The 21,218-nt window shown below is 41.0% G+C and overlaps 1 protein-coding gene across 1 annotated transcript in view; it reads right to left on the bottom strand.

The window, feature by feature from the left end:
* Nucleotides 1-21,218, bottom strand: part of COL19A1 (collagen type XIX alpha 1 chain) — a 946,027-nt gene that overhangs the window by 863,684 nt on the left and 61,125 nt on the right. Inside the window, exons 3-4 of the mRNA XM_030199003.1 lie at nucleotides 15,908-15,982; nucleotides 13,390-13,489 (exon numbers count right to left, since the gene is read on the bottom strand). Of these exons, the coding sequence (XP_030054863.1) occupies nucleotides 13,390-13,489; nucleotides 15,908-15,982 (175 nt within the window). The remainder of the gene's footprint in view (nucleotides 1-13,389; nucleotides 13,490-15,907; nucleotides 15,983-21,218) is intronic.

Genomic DNA, 21,218 nt, shown 5'->3' with positions numbered 1-21,218 from the left:
TGTTCAAACAGCTGGTTCTAAGAGATGTGAACCAACTACATGACATCAATAACAAAAAACCACGTCGTTTCCACGATAACTTGACCCGAGACGAACGAAAAGCTCTACAATCATTGAGGAAGAATCATGATATAATACTAAAACGGGCAGATAAAGGTGGAGCCACCGTAATTTTAGATAGATCCAAATATATAACAGAGATTCATTCACAATTAGCAGATACTACTTCTTATGTCAAATTAGAGCATGATCCTACGAAACATCTCCAAGAGTATATAAGGGAGATCACTACGAGGGCAGAAGAAGCAGGCCATCTGACCAAAAAAGAGTTTCAATACTTGAATAGAAGATTTCCCATTGTTCCGGTTTTATACACACTACCGAAAGTGCATAAAGATATGAACAATCCCCCGGGGAGACCTATCATGTCTTCCCGAGGTTCTTTACTTGAACCACTATCTGAATATGTAGACACGTTTTTACAAGATTTTGTGAAAAAAACTCCTACATATATCAAAGATACGACACACTTTTTGAACATTCTACAGAATATCAAGTTACCTGATACCCCCATTATAATGGCAACCTTTGATATAAAATCATTATACACCATGATACCTCAAAATGAACTGTTGGAAGTCATTGGGGAAACCTTGAAAAATCGTCCTAGTCCTCATCAGGTCCCCACTGACTTCATATGTAAACTTGCAGAAATAGCACTATATAACAACTTTTTTTGCTTCCAAGACGCTTTGTATAAACAAAAATCTGGAGTAGCTATGGGAGCGACATTCGCTCCCACGCTAGCCAATTTATTTATGGCACAGTTCGAAGACAAATGGTTGACCATTTTCCCTTACAAAGATGTGTTAGGGACATGGAGAAGATACATTGACGATATATTCGTGATTTGGCATGGCACTGTAGAGCAATTACAGTCTTTTCAAAGTTGGTTGAATCAACGACACCCCAGGATTCAATTCACCTTAACCTGGTCAGAATCTAAGATTCATTTTTTTGATGTAGAGATATTTTTATCTGAGAGACAATTTACCACGAAAGTTTTCGTGAAGAGTACTGATCGCAACACTTTTTTAGAATATGGAAGCTGTCATCCCAAGTCTTTAAGACAAAGTCTTCCGTTCTCTCAGTTCCTTCGTTTCAAACGGATCTGTACCACAGATGCTGACTATAAAGCACACTCAGAGACCTTTGGTGCTAAATTATCGCAGAGAAACTATCCACATAAAATAATAAAGAGAGCATATACGAGGGCCAAGCATAACAATAGAGAGTGGTTACTTCAATCAACACCATGTACACAATATGACGAACAAATTATGACCTTTGTCACAAGATACACTCCTGGTGGTGAGGCGACGGCGGCCATCATTCGACGCCATTGGGATATCATCAAAGCACATCCAGTGTTTGCAAATTTTAACATTAGGACTGCATTCTCGCGCTCTAAAAATCTTAAAGAACTTTTAAGCCCCGCGGTTCCACCCACTGTTCCTATTGAAAACACAGCTAATCCAGGACACTTCAAGTGCATGAAACCCCATTGCAAAACATGCCCTACGACCATCGAAGGCTCAGATTTTGTTTGCAACGATAGGACATACACATTAAAGTATAGAACTACATGTCGGTCAGTGGGCATCATTTATTACATCAAATGTCCCTGTGAGAAATACTATATTGGCAAGTCAACTAGGTCTTTACATGACAGACTCATTGAACACCGTTCACGGATCCAAGCTCAAAATTTTGGAGCACCCATGGTTCAACATTGGGTATCCGAAAAACACATCATTGAAGATTTGAATTGTATGGTGATAGAACAAGTGATCCCCTCCGACAGAGGAGTCGATCTAAACAGGAAGATTTTACAACGTGAGACCTTTTGGATTTTCACATTGGACACTATCGAACCCAGAGGACTTAATACATATACCCAGTGGAGTTGCTTTTTCTGATGTAATAATCTTTTTTCTAAAGCAATAACTTTTTCTAAAAGCAATAATTTTTTAATGCAATAATCCTTGGTTAATAACTTTTGTTGTTGTAGTAATTATCCTGGTCTCTAAGAATATATTCATAATTTGGTCTGTTTTCATAATTTATTTTGATCACATTTAAGCCACTCATAGATTTGTCATTAGTCTTTGGCATAGATAGAAGTCTTTGGTGCAGACTTTTCTCTTGAAACTGTGTTGGATGACGTCATTCAACCAGCTGGCGCGGCTGTTCATTAATAAAAGGACGCCGCCGCCATTTTGAGTCAGGCAGAGAGGGATTGCACATGCATTGGAGGCGGCTACCGGGTAAGCCAACAGCGTTTTAGATAAATGAATGTAAGTATTGTTAGTATATACGTAGTTATTGGATGTATATCTTCTTCTTTTGCACTTAGAACTGGTGACTCCCCCTTGACAAAGTTGTTACGAAACGGGGACCTGTCGGGGTTCAGAGAGCACCTACCCGCTCAAGTTAAGTGCTACACAAACTTTGTTTGTTCATCTTTAAGCATAGAGATACTAATTAAAATATAAATAAGTGAATAGTGAAGGTTGGTGGAGGTAGAGTCAATGATTAGAATATACACACGGGCAATATACCCAGTCATTGGTTGAAGAAATATAATTTTGTTTCGTGTGACAAATATGAGACCACTCCACTTTAGACAATTAAAAAAGCAAGTATAAAACATACTTGCATTCATGTGTGTTTGAATATTTTGTTATATTTCTAGGATAAGCAGCATAAAATGTATTGTACTGTTTTGGGATCTTGCCAGGTACTTGTAACCTAGATTGGCCACTGTTGGAAACAGGATGCTGGGCTTGCTGGATCTTCGGTCTGTCCCAGTATGGCAATACTTATGTACTTATATTAAATAAACGGAGCCTCAACTGTCCATTCCAAGATTACACACTACCTAAAACCCCTAATTGGGCTTCTTATCACAGCCCTCCCCCCCCCCCCCCCCAACCACAGAAAGAAACGGCAGTGTAAAAACTCAGATACCGGAGAAAACCACTGCTTAAAAAAAAAGGTTTGGGGAGTCTATATAAACAAAAATACTTGGATTTGGATTTAATATTTTTAATCCACCTTTGTCCAAGGAGGCTTACAAAGTACACATATAAAATCATGCAAACACATATATAAAATCTAGTAAATACACAATGAGATGACACTCAGTTATACTAAGCAGTAACATCAAGGCCCTTTAGATGATGTAAAGAAATAGTACCATTAAAATCATAGTATGCCAGACCACACAAAAGTTAACATCCAAGTCCCTTAGGTAATCAAAAAGGAAGCATCATCATGTCTTTTCATCTGGCGTGTAAATGTCAGTGCATGTCATTTATTTTTGAGATATCTCAGCAACTAATTCCATGCTGTTGATCTGGCTAAAGTCTAAACTATGAACTTTAGTGTTTGATTATTTCTTCAGCTTTTTTAATCCAATTTGAAATATGGCTATATTGTTTTTGTGAAGTACTTTTGTTTCTATAGAGTCTCTGAACCCATTTTTTTTGAAGAAGTTATTTTTTCCGGGAACAGAGTTTTTACGCTGCTTTTTTTTCTGTGGTTGGGGGTGGGGCCTGTGAAAAGAAGTCCAATTAGGGGTGTTAGGTAATATGTAATCTCACCCTGGACAGTTGAGGCTTCGTTTATTTAATAGTAATATTATGAGCAACGTAGCCTTGTCTCAATTGGATTTGGGAAAACATTTTTTCTTTGGTCAGTAATGTGCTATTGTGGCCATTAAAAAAAATAAGCGTGTGTGAACTTACCACAACCCATTTTGTAGGCATTAAGGGCTCAGGCACTATTCCTTTGCTAACCAGTTAACATGAGATAATGTAGCTGTGCTAACTGATCAGTGCAGGAATACCCACTCTCTGCACCCAAGACACACCCCTTCAACAAATTATGTTCTGCACAGTTAATTCATGTACTTTTGGTACTTACCAGAGAACACCTGAGTGCTTCCTGCGGAATGCCATTTTAGCTACATTAAGCACGCATTAGCACCTAACACAGCTTTGTAAAAGGGTCCCTATGATATTAATGCAGGTTAGTGAGGAATTCGTTGCCGGAGAACGTGGTGAAGGCGGTTAGCTTAGCAGAGTTTAAAAAGGGGTTAGACGGTTTCCTAAAGGACAAGTCCATAAACCACTACTAAGTGGACTTGGGAAAAATTCACAATTCCAGGAATAACATGTATAGAATGTTTGTACATTTGGGAAGCTCGCCAGGTGCCCTTGGCCTGGATTGGCCGCTGTCGTGGACAGGATGCTGGGCTCGATGGACCTTTGGTCTTTTCCCAGTGTGGCATTACTTATGTACTAAGGGCCCCTTTTACAAAGGCACGCTAGCATTATTAGCACATGCTAAACATAAGCGTGCACTAAACATTAGAGACACCCATATATATATATATATATATTCCAGTGAGTGTCTTTAGCATTTAGTGCGCGCTAATCATTACCGCATGCTAAAACACTAGCACGCCTTTGTAGGAGACCCCCCCCCCCCTAAATAAGAGCCAAGATTGTACCTGGGACAACAAGATACGGAGCGATTTGCCCAAGTTTACAAGGAGCATTAGTGTTCCTGATGAAGCTCCTGTTATCAGGCATGTTTTTTCCACAAAGTTATTGTGTGTTTTTTAACATTCAAATGAAGTTACAATAACCTAGCTAAAAATATTTTAGGCCTATAGGACCCCTAAACTTGAGTTATGACAGAGCAATATAATGTAGGTCTAATACAGGCCCTTCGAAGACAAATGTAGCTCCTCAATTCCACACAGCCAACAAATGTTTGCATTTTCTTTCTCAGCCCTCATTGGAAAAATATCTGCTGTTCAGCCCGTTCATGTTGGCACCAAGTGAAATTTTTCATCCTACCACAACAATTTGCTGCTCTTTATCATTTATTTTGTAAACAGTCTCAGGGAGTTCTGCCAGAGAACAAACAAAGCTAAACAGTCACTCCCAGTTCATGAGGAAATCCGGCAGCACAATCTATATTCCAGTAAAAAGGCTTTGTCCATTGAAAGGATGGCAGAAATCTTTAGTGAAAAGGGCACTGTGAAAATAAAGAAAAACTGTCTGTGGTAGGTAGGTAAGGAACGGAGAAGCATGATTATTTTTTTTTATTTGCTCAGCCCCAAAGGCACACTGCAGAGTTAGAAATATCAAATATTAGAGTGGGGAAAAAACATCTATTGATCGAAAGGCTTGATTCATGTTTTTGGTCAGGGCACTGGCTTAATTTCTCTAGCTCAGGGGAATGGGAAATTCATTGTGAGCTGCTTGACAGCTTTCCATTATCCTCACAGTGCCTGACAGTGAATTGTATCCTAAATTGGAAATGACTGCTGGACCTGTTCCTAGCATAGCCATAGTGCCAAAAATGGAAATCATATTTTCATTAAAACAGATATACTATAGCATGCACTTGGACCCACTGATCCATAAAGTGACTTGCAAGCATTTAAGAGATGTCATGCTTTTTCCACTTTGGAATTAGGTTGAGTGTTAACTGCCTCTGGTGACAGTGAGGGAGCATTTCCTCCTGGCAGAGATTAGCACTATAGAATTCATACATAGGAAATAACTCCCATTTTAGCCTAAAAGTGTCACTTGCATTTCACCACGATCATGTTTAAGATAGCTTATTTACAAACAGCTAAATAGATGCAGCCCCCACTGAAAGTCAAAATGGCACTGCAGAAAAAACGAGCGATGACGGCTTAGGTTTACTGTGAGCCCTAGGTTGACTGGATACATGACATGTAACAAGAGATGTGAATAAGTACTTGACACTTGCTCAGTCAGCTCAATTAGATATCTACCATTTCCTGTAGCGAGACTACCTGTGGCCTGCCGCCCACAGCTCAAAACATCCATTTACATTTCCTCTGAGATAAATCTGCCGATCATATTGCACTAGGGTATGCAGGAACATAGCACAGCATGATATGAATTTTACAGAAAGGAAACATTTCTCATACACTGGGGTAATAATCAGTAGACTGGTGATGACTGGTTGAAATTATTAATTTAAGATTATTTAGATAACTAACTCGATATTCAGCAGAATTAGAAGGAACGTTATCAAAGTAGGTTATTGTTCAAATAGGTTATTTTACCATTATCTTGTGCTTTTCTAGCACAGGTTCATTTTATGCAATGAGAGCTAGTTACTAATAATCCGGGTTAACAGTAAAATGACTCATCTTAACAGCAGCTCACGTTGATAACATCTCCCTTTCCACTGCTGAATGGAGTAATGGGAACACTCAGATGATTTAGGGCCTCTTTTATCAAGCCACATTAGAGGTTCCCATGCGGCAATGCCAACAAAGCCTTTCAATTCAAATCCTTATTCATAATTTTATAATGGGTCACGTGGAGGGGCATAATCGAACAGGGCCAGCCATCTGTAAGGGTGGCCATTTTCAAGGCTGGCCCCAAAAAGCGGCGTCCGGACCGTATTATCGAAACAAGATGGGCGTCCATCTTTCGTTTCGATAATACGGTTGGAACCAGCCAAATCTCAACATTTGGGCCAGCTTTAGAGATGGCCAGCATTGGTTTTCAGCGATAATGGAAACAAATGGTGGCCATCTCAAACCCTGCCAAATCCAAGGCATTTGGTCGTGGGAGGAGCCAGCATTTGTAATGCACTGGTCCCCCTCACATGCCAGGACACCAACCGGGCACCCTAGGGGGCACTGCAATGGACTTCAGAAATTGCTCCCAGGTGCATACCTCCCTTACCTTGTGTGCTGAGCCCCCCAAAACCCACTCCCCACAACTGTACACCACTGCCATAGCCCTTAGGGATGAAGGGGGGCACCTACATGTGGGTACAGTGGGTTTTGGGGGGGGGGTTGGAGGGCTCCCATTTACCACCACAAGTGTAACAGTTAGGGGGGGATGGGCCTGGGTCCACCTGCCTGAAGTGCACTGCACCCACTAAAACTGCTCCAGGGACCTGCATTCTGCTGTCATGGAGCTGGGTATGATATTTGAGGCTGGCATAGAGGCTGGTAAAATAAAGTTTTTAATTTTTTTTTTTAGGGTGGGAAAGGGTTGGTGACCAGTGGGGGAGTAAGGGGAGGTCATCCCCCATTCCCTCCGGTAGTCATCTGGTCAGTTGGGGCACCTTTTTGAGGCTTGGTCATGAACAAAAAGGGACCAAGTGAGGTCAGCCAAATGCTCGTCAGGGCCAGCTTTCTTTTTTCCATTATCGGGCAAAGCCGGCCATCTCGTAACCACACCCCTGTCCCGCCTTCTGTACCCTGCCGACATGCCCTTCTTGAAGTTTGGCCGGCTCCGCGACAAAAAGCAGTTGAAGGTGCCCAAAATCGGCTTTCGATTATACTGATTTGGCCGGGTTTAGGAGATGGCCAGCCATCTCCTGATTTGTGTCGGAAGATGGCCGGCCTTCTTGTTCGAAAATAAGCAGGTTAGATTGAGAGAGACAAAATGTCTCTGCTTTCATTCGATAATGATATCTAACTGCCAGACATAGGGTTCAATATTACCTATGGCAGTGGTTCTCAACTCAGTCCTCTGGATGCATCCAGCCAGTCAGATTTTCAGGCTATCCACAATGTATATGCATAATTATATACACAGGGCTGAATTTTCAATAATTAGTCAAAACACATTAAATATACCATCATTGATGACTAATATAGTACTTACACAATACATAATAACCCATTCACAAATATTCATACACTGTTTAAAACCACAATCTATATATATAAAACTCACCCTCAACGTTCTATTTGCACTGACGTCACTGAAGCCAGGTTCGTAAGTTCGAAGCTCTGAAGCCACACCAAATCACAGTCTGTGGGCCCCGCCCTCGTGTCAAACGTTATGACGTTGAGGGCGGAGCACATTCTCAGCTCCAATGTTGTACTGCACTGTAGCTCTGCTCCGCCCTCGCGTCAAAACGCGAGGACGTCAAGGGCGGAGCACACGTTACTCTATTGGTTCCTACTGCAGGGGCATTCACATGACGCTAAAATCTTCTGTTTCGGTAGGTCAGTGGGGTGGGGGGGCCTTCGGAGAGGGGGGAGCGCCGGCAGCGATGACATCGGTGGGGGTGGAAGGGGGTGCACTGGCAACACACACATTGGGGGGAAGGGAACGGTCACGGATGCTGGGGGGCGTGCCAAAAGGGCCAGGGTCACAGCACATTCGCACGGAGGCTGCAGGGGGGCCGGAGACACAAAGGGACGGAGGGAAGCCTTGCTAGCGCCCGTTTCATTGCGATTTGAAACGGGCCTTCCTTACTAGTCTTTAATACAATATAATCCCAAACAATCAAATTAAAACTACACCCCCTCCCGCAGCAATTATACTCATACAAATCGTTCACATATCAATAAATTTCTTAAATTTGTTGTTAATACCAGAGAAGTTCTCAATGATTATTCAATAATACAAATTACTCCCAATCTTTCAAAGTTTGGCAGACCGTCACAATAAGATCGCCAATCCTTTCAAAATTGAAGTCAAAACTTGCAATCCGATATACAACTCAGAAGAACCATACACCGCTTGGAGTTCATCGAGTGCCACATACCATCTTCATTCCCACAATGCTTGACACAACAATCTTTAAAGTTCTTCAGGTCTCTTAAATCTCTTTAGGTCTCAACACTGACCGTGTTTCATTATTACTTCTTCAAGGGACCGTACTTGCTTAGTCTCTAACTTCAGTTGGCCATACCCCTTGTCAGTAACGGGCACACCTGCTTTGGAAGACTGAAAGGAATTTGTATTATTGAATGATTATTCAGAACTTCTCTGGCATTAATCAATAACAAATTGAAGAAGAACGTCTAAATGGCAGATGACGTTTAATGTGAGCAAGTGCAAAGTGATGCATGTGGAAAAGAGGAACCCGAATTATAGCTACGTCATGCAAGGTTCCACGTTAGGAGTCACGGACCAAGAAAGGGATCTAGGTGTCGTCGTTGATGATATATTGAAACCTTCTGCTCAGTGTGCTGCTGCGGCTAAGAAAGCAAATAGAATGTTAGGTATTAGGAAAGGAATGGAAAACAAATATGAGGATGTTATAATGCCTTTGTATTGCTCCATGGTGTGACCGCACCTCAAATATTGTGTTCAATTCTGGTCACTGCATCTCCAAAAAGATATAGTGGAATTAGAAAAGGTGCAGAGAAGGGCGATGAAAATGATAAAGGGGAAGGGACAACTTTCCTATGAGGAAAGGCTAAAGCGGCTAGGGCTCTTCAGCTTGGAGAAAAGGCGGCTGAGGGGAGATATGATAGAGGTCTATAAAATAATGAGTGGAGTTGAACGGGTAGATGTGAAGCGTCTGTTTGCGCTTTCCAAAAATACTAGGACTAGGGGGCATGCGATGAAGCTACAATGTAGTAAATTTAAAACGAATCGGAGAAAATATTTCTTCACTCAACGTGTAATTAAACTCTGGAATTCGTTGCCAGAGAATGTGGTAAAGGCAGTTAGCTTAGCTGAGTTTAAAAAAGGTTTGGACGGCTTCCTAAAGGAAAAGTCCATAGACCATTATTAAATGGACTTAGGGAAAATCCACTATTTCTGGGGTAAGCGGTATAAAATGTTTTCTACTTTTTGGGGATCTTGCCAGGTATTTGTGACCTGGATTGGCCACTGTTTGAAACAGGATGCTGGGCTTGATGGACCTTTGGTCTTTCCCAGTATGGCAATACTTATGTACTTATATGTGAACTATTTGTATGAGTATAATTGCTGCGGGGAGGGGGGTGTAGTTTTAATTTGATTGTTTGGGATTATATTGTAATAAAGATTGTGGTTTTAAACAGTGTATGAATAGCTGTGAATGGGTTACAATGTATATACATGAGATAGATTTACATACCAAGGAGGCATATTCATTGTGCTCCATGAACACGGTTTAACACCAAGCTATGGGCTGGAAGTAGGTGCAACTTATGACCCGCTGACTAAGGACTATCACAACAATGGCTGGCCTGAAATGGAAAGGGTACATATATAGAGGAAAATACCACAGGTAGCTGTGATGAAGCCTAGCACTAAACCCAAAGGGAGGATTTGTTCCTTTGCAGGACCTGTTGCATGGAATAAGCTAACAGCAGCTCTCAGGCAGTAGAAAAGCTTTGCAGTGTTCCCAAAAATTGTTGAAACAACATCTGTTAGCACAGACAGGTTTCAGAACTGCACAGTAGTTATTGAAGGACTTTTGCTTGATTGCATTGCTGGGTTTGATCTTGTTTGTTTGTGTACTATTTCTTTATATGTTTTATTATTATGTATGTTTGTTTGTACTCCACTCTGGATTAACACAGAATATAAACTGTAATAAAATGGAATGAAATGAAAAATTATGTTGTCGCATCCCCCCCCCCCCCAACCATTATCACCTGAACGCAAACTAAAATGTTATAGCTCTCTCATTTTTGTTGTTTGTTTTTCAGAAAGTGTTTTCTGTATCTCTGTAATGAAGACATTCACTTGTTGGTATTGTCAGAGCAAATTCTGCCTTAAGGAAACCTTTCCCAAGTCTTCAGGTGTTCTCAGATAAGATTATGTTCTTTTCCTGATGAGGACTACTACTACTTATCATTTCTATAGCGCTACTAGACGTACACAGCGCTGTACACTTGAACATGAAGAGACAGTCCCTGCCTGACAGAGCTTACATTCTAATGAGGACTGACTGACGAGGGTATGGTACCATCCATACTCAAACTCCCCAAGGTTTCCCCACAGTCAAGTGCATTAGAGCCGTTTGTACTCTCATTTGTTCTGATATCAGTCTTGTACCTCATGGAAAATTTCCATTTTAGAATGTTTGCTTAGAATATCATCTGAAGGTATTTTTCCACAGCAACAAGTGTGTGTTGTGCACACACACATGCAGGAATTTAGTTTCTACAGTGATGGGCATGTCAGTGGAAGAGGGAGAGATAGGGGATGTGTTCAAGCAAAACAGAAAAGTCTGGAGAGAATTCAGCATAATCAATGTCAACCTCTAGAAAGTGACAGGTATCTTTTCAATGGTACTGCCAGCAGCAGGCCAAGCTGTGACTATCCAAAGATCATAAAAGGCTTCTTTTCTAAGTACCAAATGTAATAATCATGAATTGTATTCTCCAGATAGGGATTTCAATCAAAACATGATTCCAGCTCATTTTAGAACACAATACAATGCCACAACAGAGATATCTTCACTACAGTCTCACAGATAAAAGTAATATTAAAATATCAAAAAATAAATAAATACATCTTTACAGACTTTCTCCTGGTGTATAAAACCTTTACCCCAGGATTCTATATATGGCACCTCAATTTCCGCATGGAAATCGAAGTGTATTCTTTAACAATGCTCATAACTTAATTGGTTAACAAGCTAATCAGTGCTGTTAATTGGATGTTAACAAGCAATTATCAGCACTAATTGGCATTAAGATTTACTTGCACAACTCACTAAGCGTATTCTGTAATGTGATGTGCCTAAATTCTAAATCGCATAGTTGAAAAGGGGGCATGGCCATGGGTGGGGTGAGGGTGTTTCTAAAATCTATGTTCATTATTATAGAATACACCTGTTGTGCACTTAATTTAGGCTTCAGGATTTACGCCAAGTAAAACATGGTGCAAATGGTCATGACTATATTTGATTGCATAGAGAGGCGCTCGGCGTTATTTTATATACCACGTGGAAATTTAACCCTATTCTATAAAATTTAGGGGAATTTACAGAATACACCTAGGCATATTTTTTTTCCACGCAGAATTTTCAGGTACCATATATAGAATCTAGGCTTTAGTGCCTAGTAGATATACACTGTATGATTCGGAGCCATAATGCATCAAGGGGCCCTTCTACTAAGCTGCACATGGGCCTATGTACATACAACGCACGCCAAATCGCCACTACTGCCCGGCTAGCATGTGTGCTGGGCGATAATTCCAAATTTGGCATGCGCCAAATCCCATGGTAGAAAATAATTTTCTATTTTCTACCACGGGCCACTTACCCGGCGGTAAACAGCAGTTGCCACGCGCTGTATGCTTCCACAAGTGTGTAGTTAGGGCAGAGTTGCTACGTGCATGATTATTGTCTAAAACATTAAAGCACATGCATAGAGTATCCAGCTTATTTTCAAAGGAGATCACCGGCCATCTTCTGACACAAATCGGGAGATGGTCGGTGATCTCCTGAAGTCGGCCAAATAGGTATAATCGAAAGCCGATTTTGGCCGGCGCCAACTGCTTTCCATCGCGGAGCCGGCCAAACTTCAAGGGGGCATGTCGGTAGGGTAGTGAAGGCGGGACGTGGGTGGGACAAGGGCGTGCTCACGAGATGGCCAGCTTCACCCGATAATGGAAAAAAGCCGGCCTTGACGAGCATTTCGTCGGCTTTATCTGGTCCCTTTTTTTTTATGACGAAGCTTCAAAAAGGAGCCCCAACTGACCAAATGACCACCGGAGGGAATCGGGGATGACCTCCACTTACTCACCCAGTGGTCACCAACCCCTTCCCACCCAAAAAAAAATAAAAAAAAAATATATATTTTGCCAGCCTCAAATGTCATATCCAGCTCCCTGACAGCAGTATGCAGGTCCCTGGAGCAGTTTTAGTGGGTGCAGTGCACTTCAGGCAGGTGGACCCAGGCCCATCCCCCCTACCTGTTACACTTGTGGTGGTAAATATTGAGCTCTCCACCCCCCCCCCCCCAAAACCCACTGTACCCACATCTAGGTGCCCCCTTCATCCCTAAGGGCTATGGTAATGGTGTACAGTTGTGGGGAGTGGGTTTTGGGGGGGATTTGGGGAGCTCAGCACACAAGGTATGGGAGCTATGCACCTGGGAGCTATTTTGAAGTCCACTGCAGTGCCTCCTAGGGTGCCCGGCTGGTGTCTTGGCATGTCAGGGGGACCACTGCAGTACAAATGCTGGCCCCTCCCATGACCAAGTGGCTTGGATTTGGCCGGGTCTGAGATGGCCAGCTTCGGTTTCCATTATGGGCGAAACCCGAAGCCGGCCATCTCAAACCCGGCCATCTCAACATTTATGTCGAGATTTGGCTGGCTCCAACCGTATTATCGAAAAAAAAAGATGGCCGGCCCCGTTCGATTATGCCCCTCTACATGTACAAATGTACACCTTCTTCAGAGCAGGTCTAAATTTGCATGTGAGTATGACTGGCTCTGGTTCTCAGTGCTTATTTTGTAATGACACATGGGTTTCCTCTGTTGCCTTATAAAATAAGCATTTTTGTGTTACTCTGCTATAAGTGCCCTCTTCTAAAATTATCCCCATGTAAATAATCACATTTTGCTTACTGTGTAGCTCTCATCAGTTGTGTGCTTCCATGTTTAAAACATGTTTTTTCACCTCCACATGATACCTGCTTCAGGGAAAACCTTTCTGTAAGTTCATATCCTGAAAAATGAGATACTGTGACTTAGATTTTAGTATTAAATATCTTTTCTCAGTCAATAATCTTGACATGCACAACATTTTTAATAGGTTCACTATTCTTATCTAGATGCTCCCAATAACAAGATTCAGAACATGACCAGGCTTTATTTCCTCACTGAAATATAAAAGCATGACTTTATGCCTTAGAAACTTCTAAACAGAGTTGCTACCTGACTCTATGTCATAAGAAACAGGCTAATCCACACCTGGTTTTACCCTATTGTAAGCATTGATTTGTAGTTCTTAATTCTCTTAGATAGGATATTTGGAGCTATAAATCCAATAGGATAAAACTAAGATTGCATTAGCCTGTTTCTTATGACATGGAGTCAGTGCAATCCTACTTGTTTTTTCCATTTCATGTAGAAATTTAGAACACAAGCAAATTCAAGCAAAAAATACAAACCGGACAACGTAATTTAAAAAATGAAGAACAATATAAACCCTCATAACTTAGTCTAATTTCCATATAGCATTCATTAGAGAGAAAATAAGCAACTCTATTTGTAATAACAAAATCACATTTAACAAGAGCCACTTTCATGTTATAATCCCTAAATACCCAGTCCAGTTGTGTGAGTCTCGTAAGCTTGTCTTGCAATTTTTCACAATCCTCTTCTGATTTAACAACTTTGAAGAGCTTTGTGTCATTGCTAAATTTAATTACCTCACTAGTTATTCCCATATCTAGATCAATTATAAATATGTTAAAAAGCAGCATTCCCAGCACAGACCCCTGTGGAACTCCACTATCAACCCTTTTCCATTGAGAATACTGACTAACCTACTCTCTGTTTTCAATCCTTTAACCAGTTTTTAATCCACATTAGAGCACTACCTCCTATCCCACAATATTGTACAGTCTCATTGAAATATTGTTCCCTGAAGACTTATTTTTAATAAAGTGAGCCATTTTGTGACATCCTGACTTGTGGTGATTGGCTCCTTCCATTCCCTTTTCCTTGGTTTGACCTGTTCATGGAAGAATTTGTTTCCCCTTTTGTGTTGGACATAGAGAGATATGAAGTGTTAAAAGGACAGAAGAGCCTAGAAAGAGTTAACAGAAAAGCAGTAAAGACACACTGTGACCACAACAATGCTCAGACAGCAAAAGTAGAAAAATTTATTTTTTCTGTATTTATTAAATGGAACATGTCAGCTTTGGAAAATAGGAATATAGAAACATGATGGCAGATAAGGGCCAAATGGCCCATCCAGTCTGCCCATCCTCAGCATCCACTATCTCCTCCTTTTCCTCACGTGCCTGTCACATGCTTTCTTAAATTCAGACACAGTCCTTGTCTCCACCACCTATTCCACACGTCTACCACCATTTCCATGAAAGAAGTATTTCCTTAGATTACTACTGAGCCTATAACCTCTCAACTTCATCATATTCCCTCTGATTCCAGAGTTTTCCTTCATTTTAAAAAGGCTCCCCTCCTGTACATTAATGCTACAGAGATATTTAAATGCCGCTATCATATCCCCCTCTCCCACCTTTCTATACATATTGAGGTCTATAAGTCTGTCCACATACGGTTTATGACAGAGACCACTGACCAATTTTGTAGCCGCCCTCCAGACTGACTTCATCCTGTTTATATCTTTTTGAATGTGCATCTCTGATATCTTGTATTTCAGCTTCTATTCCTAGTACCATGACAGGTTTCTACATAGGTCTGGAATGTGTTTGCTTTTTGCAGAGTTTGTTTACTGGAGCTCTGAAGGGGTTTTCCTTTCTCTCACTATCTTGGGAGAGGTGGTTTTATGCCTTGATTATAAGTCTTAATTCTTCTGGCCAGGGCCCATTCAGTCTTAGCTATATCATTGTGAGACACCTAAATATATGCAGCCACATTATGGAATTTCCTTGCACGTATCCACAAAAATTCACATCTTTCTTCTGAAAGCAAGATTCCAGCACTTTCATCTTTGCTAAGGAAGACTATAGTAGGAATTGCCTCTACTGAGGACTCTAAAAAAAAAAACCCCAACATCTGGACTGGCTGGTACATTCATCACATCTTGACCATCTTCAGCATCATTCCTTAGCAGAGTATAATAAGAAACACTGATATACCTATAACTAAAGTTTCAGGAAAATTCAAAACAAGCCGCATTGAGCCTGCCATGAGTGGGAAAGCGCGGGGTACAAATGTAAAAAAAAAAAACATCAAGCAACGCTACATATAAACAATGTGTTGGTAATTTCTACTGACCATCCAATTGAGAGTGACAAAAATAACAACACCATTTGCAAAATCCTTGTTGTTTTCCAGTTGCAAGTATTTATTGTAGGATAACCTTTGAAATCATGAAAGAGAAGATGTCCAAAGTTACTTTCACTGCTAAGCAACTGATCTTACGATAACCTACCTGAGATTTCAGCACTTTCTTTCTCACTCTGTCTGAGCTGAGACCGATCAGGTCTAATAACAGGACATACTGCAGCTGTAAGGGAACACAATGTAACACAATCAATGACATGTATTCAATTTGGAAACAAATACATTAGCATTGAGCTATCCACTATCCTGTAAATGGCATATGTGCAAAAATCAACTGTACTAATATCTAATCTGATATTAACATTACATAGGAGGTTTGGGCAGAAAGCACATTTTTTGGATTGTGGAGTTGACTGTCTTTTTAAATCTAGCAAACCTGCAAATTTGTATGCAAACCTTGCTGCTGATATAATAATTCAAATTAAATTAGCAACAACCATATGCTAATGCCTTCATTTGTATGTAGAATATGATTTAATTTAAACAGGACAAAAACCCACAAAGAAAATAAGGTTATTACAACTGAACCCTTTTTTTTGTTACCACATAAGTACTACTAAGATAAATAATCCACATTTTAAATTCTATTTCAAGGTCAGAGTCATTAGACAATAATTCTTAAAAGGAGACATTAAGAGTGCACAGCAAAATAAGGCAAACAGGCTTAAGAAGCATACATTTATCTGGTTGCCAAATAGTCCTTTATTTCTCTTTATTGATTATAATTCATTTTAAAAATTACAATTTAGATTAACAAGAATAAGAATAACATTTTTCATAACCATTAGCCAGCTAGTATAGATTTGTGGTCAAAATGATATCACAGCTCTCGTTTTACCCCCTTATCAATCCCCACCACTTTTTCTTCAATTTCCAAACACTGTTTCCACCACTCTCTTGTAACTCCCCACCCCCCCACCACTCCATCATCTCCACTCTGCAATCCAAGACCACTTCAACACCTCTTTCATCCCCCAATGCATCTCCACCATTCTGTCTTTACCTCTCAACTTTCTCCACCACTCTATCTCCTCCCCACCCCAAGATCTTTTCAAGCACTCTGTGTTCAAGTCCCATTATGACAGGGATTTCCAACTGCAACCCAGGAGTTCAAACCAGTCAAATTTTCATGATATTCTTGATAAATATGTACAAAATGGAGGCAGTACATGCAAATATATCTCATGAATATTCGATAGGGATATCTTGAAAACTTGCCTGCTTTGCAGCTCTCCAGGATTGCAATTTGATACCTCTATTGTATGACATCTCTAACTTATTAAGGTCCCTGTTTACTAAGCATTTTCCCATAGAATGAAAGGAGAGAAAATTTGGTAAATAGGCCCCAAAGGGGATTAGCTGTCAAGCTATATCACGGCTCTACCATACACTACTTGCCCTTAACTCATGTTAAAGGGCTCTAATACAAGTTGTGGTGCCATAATCCATAATGACCTCCTTTTGCATCAATTGACATCTTTAGGCACTGCTAGTGCTGTGTCTGACTGGTTCACTTCTTTTCTCGCAAAATGTTCTTTTCAGGTTATTCCGCCCTCTTTATGCTCTGCCTCTCTCCCATTATCATATGGGGTACATCAGGGTTTGGTACTCTCACCACTGTTCTTCACCCTGTTTGTCAGTCCTTTACCCTATTGATCCAGTCTGTTGGGAGTAGCACTTATTCCTATGTGGATGACTTTCTACTAGTATTTTATACTAGTGCACTCTTTACGGATTGACAACCTCTGCAGCATTGTCTTTATTCAATAGTGCAATGGTTAAAAGACCAACATATCATCTTAAATCCAGAGAAAACTGTGTCATGCTGGATCAAGGGCTCCGCGTCCCCACCCTCACTTATTCCAGTTTTGTCTGGGAGGCCAATCACACCAGTGAAATCTGGCACTATGAAAACTAATCTCAAATGACTACAAACTTTGAGGAATACAGCGGCATGTCTTATCTGCAAGGCAAGTCATTACGATCATGTCTCCCCACTTCTCTGTCATTTACACTGGTTACCAACTGAATATAGAATTAAATTTAAAGTCCTCACTTGACACACAAAGTTCTATATAGCAATATCTCTGTGCACTCTGTCACACACTTTAAGCTCCTTAAGAAATCATACACTGGTGATTCCCAATCCCACAAAAGCAAGGTGGGAATTTATGAGGGTTAGTGCCTTCTTTTTTCTTGCACCTGCATTATGGAATTCACTCCCACAATACCTTTGACTGGAGATCTCCTATTCCTCTTTTTGTGGTGAACTGAAGACATTCCTTTTTAATCTTGCTTTTGCTCCATGGCGCAACCACACCTCAAATATTGTGTTCAATTCTGAGTACCACATCTCAGAAAAGATATAGTGGAATTAGAAAAGGTGTAGAGAGGGGCGACTTCCCTATGAGGAAAGACTGAAGCAGCTAGGGCTCTTCAGCTTGGAGAAAAGACGACTGAGGGGAGATATGATAGAGGTCTATAAAATAATGAGTGGAGTGGAACGGGTAGATGAGAATCGTTTGTTTACTCCTTCCAAAAATATTAGGACTAGAGGCATTCAATGAAGCTACAAAGTAGTAAATTTAAAATGAATCGAAGAAATTTTTTCTGCACTCAATGTGTAATTAAACTCTGGAATTCGTTGCCAGAGAATGTGGTAAAGGTGTTTAGCTTAGCGGGGTTTAAAAAAGGTTTGGATGGCTTCCTAAAGGAAAAGTCCATAGACCATTATTAAATTGACTTGGGAAAAATCCACTCCTTATTTCTAGAATAAGCATTATAAAATGTATTTTACTGTTTTAGGATCTTGCCAGGTACCTGTGACCTGGATTGACCACTGATAGAAACAGGATGCTGGGCTTGATGGACCTTTGGTCTGTCCCAGTATGGCAATACTTATCTACTTATGTACTTAAGATGCCTGACTATGGCTGCCCCTAGTCTCTGTTAAATGACTACGGCTATTCCTGTGATGAGGAAAAATGTGCTTAGGTTTGGCTAATTTGATTCATGCGCTCTTGTTTACTTGCTATGACTGACCTAGGTTTAGGGTACTATATTGTTGGAATGTGTGTCTTTTGTGTGTCTGCTTCTTTCCTATCTTACAATATGGAATTCTTTTCTATTTCCTATAACTTTTGGTAGTGTAAACCACAAAGCAGGTGATATATAAAATTAATAAATAATAAATGATAAATACTTAAGTATATAAACATTGTCATACTAAGACATACCAAAGCTCCATCAAGCTCAATATCTTGTTTTCAACAGAGGCCAATCCAGGTCACAAGTACCTGGCAAGATCCTAACTCCCCCTTTTACAAAGCCGCATGGTAATGCTAACACAGTCCATTCACAGGCTCTTGTTGGCATTACCACACTGGCAACTGCTAGTGCAGCATTGTAAAAGGGGGGAGTAAAATAAATGTTATGCTGCTTATCCCAGGGATAAATAGTGGATTTTCCCAAGTTCACCTTAATAATCATTTATGGACTTTTAGGAACTTGTGCAAACCTTTTTTAAACCATGTTACACTAACTGCTTTTACTAGATCCTTTGGAAAAAATTCCAGAGCTTAATTACACATTGATTGAACAAATACTTTCTCTTATGTATTTTAAATATACTACTTAGTCGCTTCCTTGTGTGCCCCATAGTCCTGTACTTTTGTAAAGAGTAAATATGTGATTCACTTCTACCCATGCCACTCCACTCAGGATTTCATAGACCTTTATCATATGTGACCATGGGAAAAGGTGATTATGGGCCTCTTATCAAGCTGTACTAGCAGTTCCCCCGTGGCAATGCCAACGGAGCCCATTCAAAGTGAATGGGCATTGTCAGTATTGCCACACCGGGAGCTGGTAGCGTGGCTTGATAAAAGAGACCCTAAACTAGCAGATCCAAAATGTTGAGAATGGCCAATTGTAATAGTGGTATCTAACAATACCAGGCATGGAGTGTGTGCCTCCATTTGCATAGAGACAGGTTGCCTGTTATTTATATGTATATGCTGGACATTGTTTATATCAGTTTGTATTGCCTGTAACAGTTTACAGTACTTGTGCTCTTATGAAAGGCAAGAAGTGCCTTTGTACTACAAATCTTAGTCTTCCTGCAGTGCTCTATGATAGGCTCTTCCTGAGCACATGTTCCTGTTCCCTATGCCTTATGGGACTTTTCTTATTGGCTAGCCCTTGTCCCTGTGAATAAAAAATTGTTGGTATCCTCATCCACTCTCCTCACTTTTTGTTTTATACTTCACGGTTTCGTGAGGGTTTTCACCTCCTTTTTTGGTTTTTGCTCCTGTTGTAGCTGGCCCACTTCTCTCTCTCCAGTGGGGTGCTGGAATTTTTTCTGCATGCTTGCTTCTTCTAAGAACTGTAAGCTGACTTGCTGTACCTTGTTGCATGCTCTCCTTTCAAGCTACTGTAATTTCACCACGTTTTTACCAGTTTAAAAGTATTTACAGCATCTAATCTCTGAGCTTGGTGCTGAGATCTCCCAGTTCCTCTTATATACAGAGTGAACTGGTAGAGAACAGACTTCCACTTCTGCAAGGCAGAGACTCCTGTCAAGCACATTTTACTTTAAGTCATTTTCTTTTGCTTGAATTTGCATTAAAGAAGATTTTGGTTCAAAAGTTCTGAGTCTTCACAGTGATGTTCTATACTTTGGTTTAAGCTACCGTCTATCATAGCCAATGAAAGAGCTGAACATGATGCCTTCTTCCATGTTCAGAATCTGCCCTCTCAGTGACCCTATCTTCTCCTATGTTTAGCAGCTCCCCTCTATGTGCCTACTTTGACCTATTCTGCATTTCCCCCATGTCCCTATCCCTCTCCCCCTTGTCCAGCATTGTCCTTTTACGTCCCTATCCCCCTCTCTGACCAGCATTGCCCCTATGTGTTCCTGTCCTTATGCTCCCTCCATGCCCAGCATGTCTTCTATCTCTGTGACCCTACTCTTTCTCCTGCATCCCATACTCTGGGGTCAGACTTATACGGTCTGTGCCAAAGCCGGTGGTGGGAGGTGGGACTGGTGGTTGGGAGGCAGGGATAGTGCTGGGCAGACTTATACGGTCTGTGCCATAGCCGGTGGTGGGAGGCAGGGATAGTGCTGGGCAGACTTATACGGTCTGTGCCAGAGCAGGTGGTGGGAGGCGGGGATAGTGCTGGGCAGACTTATACGGTCTGTGCCAGAGCCAGTGGCTGGGAGGCGGGGCTGGTGGTTGGGAGGCGGGGATAGTGCTGGGCAGACTTATACGGTCTGTGCCCTGAAGAGCACAGGTACAAATCAAAGTAGGGTATACACAAAAAGTAGCACATATGAGTTGTCTTGTTAGGCAGACTGGATGGACCGTGCAGGTCTTTTTCTGCCATCATCCACTATGTTA

Source organism: Microcaecilia unicolor, chromosome 3 (genome assembly GCF_901765095.1).
Source record: "Microcaecilia unicolor chromosome 3, aMicUni1.1, whole genome shotgun sequence".
Lineage (NCBI taxonomy): Eukaryota > Metazoa > Chordata > Amphibia > Gymnophiona > Siphonopidae > Microcaecilia > Microcaecilia unicolor.
Note: the sequence above shows the minus strand (reverse complement) of the source record. Positions and strands in the feature narration are given on the sequence as shown.